This window comes from Notolepis coatsorum (assembly GCF_963971535.1).
Source record: "Notolepis coatsorum genome assembly, chromosome: 2".
In the NCBI taxonomy this organism is placed as follows: Eukaryota; Metazoa; Chordata; class Actinopteri; order Aulopiformes; family Paralepididae; genus Notolepis; species Notolepis coatsorum.
This window is the reverse complement of record NC_140166.1, coordinates 211,077,199-211,080,593: the sequence shown is the minus strand read 5'-3', so window position 1 is coordinate 211,080,593 and position 3,395 is coordinate 211,077,199. Positions and strand designations below refer to the sequence as shown.

The 3,395-nt window shown below is 48.7% G+C and overlaps 1 protein-coding gene across 1 annotated transcript in view; it reads right to left on the bottom strand.

Moving 5' to 3' along the window:
- Positions 1-292, bottom strand: part of myt1lb (myelin transcription factor 1-like, b) — a gene marked incomplete at both ends in the record, with an annotated part of 143,855 nt that extends 143,563 nt beyond the window's left edge. The window contains one exon of the mRNA XM_084308494.1: positions 258-292. Coding sequence (XP_084164620.1) covers positions 258-292 — 35 coding nt within the window. The remainder of the gene's footprint in view (positions 1-257) is intronic.
- Positions 293-3,395: the final 3,103 nt, after the last annotated feature.

Genomic DNA, 3,395 nt, shown 5'->3' with positions numbered 1-3,395 from the left:
TTGTGAGCTGCTGTGACAAGAAAAGGACATCCAACGGAATACAACCACCATAAAGACTGTCAATCACACAAATGGGGCTGTTGTGTGTGGTGTTAGTGAGAGAGAGAGAAAGAGAGAGAGAGAGAGAGAGAGAGAGAGAGAGAGAGAGAGAGAGAGAGATGATGGAGTCAACACCTTGTTGAGTTAAGAGACTCTGTGTGAGGCTGTTAGTGACTGTCTAACTGTACATATGACTGTTTACACTTGTAGTTGTTTACCTGTGTAGATCATTGTCTCCACCAGATATTGCCATTTGTGTATATATATCTGTCTCCACTGGAAGGCGCTCTAGGCGTAGCTACCAAGGTATTCTACCTTAGAGGTGACTATAAAAGAGAATGTCCCCACCCCTTTCTTTCTCTCCTCAACGGCTCTCAAAGAGAGTAGAGTGCTGTACAACTACTGATCATATGTGAATAAAAGAAGCCAAGCCAGTTCAGGCACAATAGAGAATCCATGCTCTTGACCACATTATTGACGCCCCAAAGCGAGTTTTGTTAACACACCTCCTCTCAGTAATGATAGAGTCAACACCTCCTCTGATGGAGTCAACTGATGGAGTCAACAGCTCTCTGATGGAGTCAACTGATGGAGTCAACAGCTCCTCTGATGAGTCAACTGATGGAGTCAAACAGCTCCTCTGATGGAGTCAACAGCTCCTCTGATGGAGTCAACAGCTCCTCTGATGGAGTCAACTGATGGAGTCAACAGCTCCTCTGATGGAGTCAACAGCTCCTCTGATGGAGTCAACACCTCATCTGATGGAGTCAACAGCTCCTCTGATGGAGTCAACAGCTCCTCTGATGGAGTCAACACCTCCTCTGATGGAGTCAACAGCTCCTCTGATGAGTCAACACCTCCTCTGATGGAGTCAACAGCTCCTCTGATGGAGTCAACACCTCTATCAGGCATGTGGCAGGGCCTCAGAACAATGACAGACTACAAAGGCACCCCCCTCAAACTGAACAGTGACATCTCCTTAGCAAATGATCTCAATTCCTTCTATGCGAGGTTTGAGGCTGTGAATAACAACACCAGCCTACAAACCACGGCAATGGGGGGGGGGGGTCTGCTGATGGAGACTCAGTGTTCAGGGTAACAGAGCATGAGGTGAGACGGATCTTTAAAAAAGTGAATATCAGGAAGGCAGCAGGACCGGACGGCATCCCCGGCCGCGTCCTAAAAGTCTGTGCCGACCAACTGGCCCCGGTATTCACTGACATCTTCAACCTGTCCTTGGAACAGGCTGTCATCCCCACCTGTCTGAAGAAGTCCACCATCATCCCTGTACCCAAAAAATCTACGCCCGCTTGCCTCAACGACTACCGCCCTGTAGCCCTCACCTCCATAGCCATGAAGTGCTTTGAGAAGCTAGTGAAGGGATACATCTGTTCCTCCCTCCCCATCAACCTGGACCCTCTGCAATTTGCATATCGCCCCAACAGGTCCACGGAGGACGCCATAGCCCATGTGCTGCACACAGCAGCATCACACCTGGACAAGAGGCAGGGGAACTATGTGAGAATGCTGTTCATCGACTACAGCTCAGCATTCAATACCATAGTCCCCTCCAAACTCATAGCCAAGCTCAGGGACCTGGGCTTGAACTATGACCTCTGCCAGTGGGTCTTGGACTTCCTGACGGGCAGACCCCAGGTGGTAAGAGCCGGCAACTGCACCTCCTCATCCATCACGCTCAACATAGGGGCCCCCCAGGGCTGTGTTCTGAGCCCCCTCCTCTACTCCCTGTACACACATGACTGCGTAGCACAGCGGAACAACAACACCATCATCAAATTTGCTGATGACACAGTAGTGGTGGGCCTGATCTCTGCCAACGACGAAAGGGCCTACCTGGAAGAGGTAGAGAACCTGTCACAGTGGTGTCAGGAGAACTGCCTCTCCCTGAACGTCAGCAAAACAAAAGAGATGATTGTGGACTTCAGGAGGTCGGGGGTCAAGGACTACAGCCCCCTCAGCATCGACGGGGCACCGGTTGAGAGAGTGAACAGTTTCAAGTACCTCGGAGCCCACATATCCGAGGACTTGACATGGACCACACACATTGACAGTGTTGTGAAGAAGGCACGACAACGCCTCTACTTCCTCAGGTCGCCTAAGGAAGTTCCAAGTCAGTCAGAAGATCCTTAGGAACTTCTACTCATGTACAATAGAGAGCATCCTGACCGGCAACATCACCTCCTGGTTTGGGAATAGCACTGCACAAGACCGTAGCAGACTACAAAGAGTGACACGTTCAGCCGAACGCACAATTGGAGGGGGGCTTCCCACCCTCCAGAACATTTACAACAAGCGGTGCAAGGGGAAGGCTAAGAGAATTATTAAGGACTCGAGCCACCCGAACAACTGCCTCTTTGAACTGCTGCAGTCAGGCAAGCGATACCGGAGTCTTAAGGCGAGCACAGAAAGACTCAGAAGAAGCTTCTATCCCCAGGCCATCAGGCTGCTAAACGAACAATAATCACTATGCAACAACCATCAAATGCACACAGCACACACACCCACACGCACACACTCACTCAAACAAACAACACACTGCAGCACCCACTCTCCACACTTTAGATCACACAAACACACTTACACTTTATATTTATTGATAAAGGATTTGCACTACAACTCGTACACCTACCGTGAATTGTACCTAAATTGCACCTCGTCCCATTTCTCCATTTCTGCCTTGCACTATATAGTATTGTATATTAGTACACTGCACAGTATTGTATATTGTATGGTAACTACGTCTATTCTGCATCGAACATTGTACATATGTCTAAACTGAACACTGCGACCTCATTTTTTTTACTTCTAATTTTACTATGTTATTTTATTCATACTTATCTTGTCTTGCACAGTCTCTGGAGCGCAACAGTAAGAAGCATTTTGTATAAAAGTATTCTGTACTTCTGTATGACAACTATTAAAGAAACTTGAAACTTGAACTTGAAACTCCTCTGATGGAGTCAACACCTCCTCTGATGGAGTCAACAGCTCCTCTGATGGAGTCAACACCTCCTCTCATGGAGTCAACACCTCCTCTGATGGAGTCAACACCTCCTCTGATGGAGTCAACACCTCCTCTGATGGAGTCAACAGCTCCTCTGATGGAGTCAACACCTCCTCTGATGGAGTCAACAGCTCCTCTGATGGAGTCAACACCTCCTCTGATGGAGTCAACAGCTCCTCTGATGGAGTCAACAGCTCCTCTGATGGAGTCAACAGCTCCTCCTCTGATGGAGTCAACAGCTCCTCTGATGGAGTCAACACCTCCTCTGATGGAGTCAACAGCTCCTCTGATGGAGTCAACACCTCCTCTGATGGAGTCAACACCTCCTCTC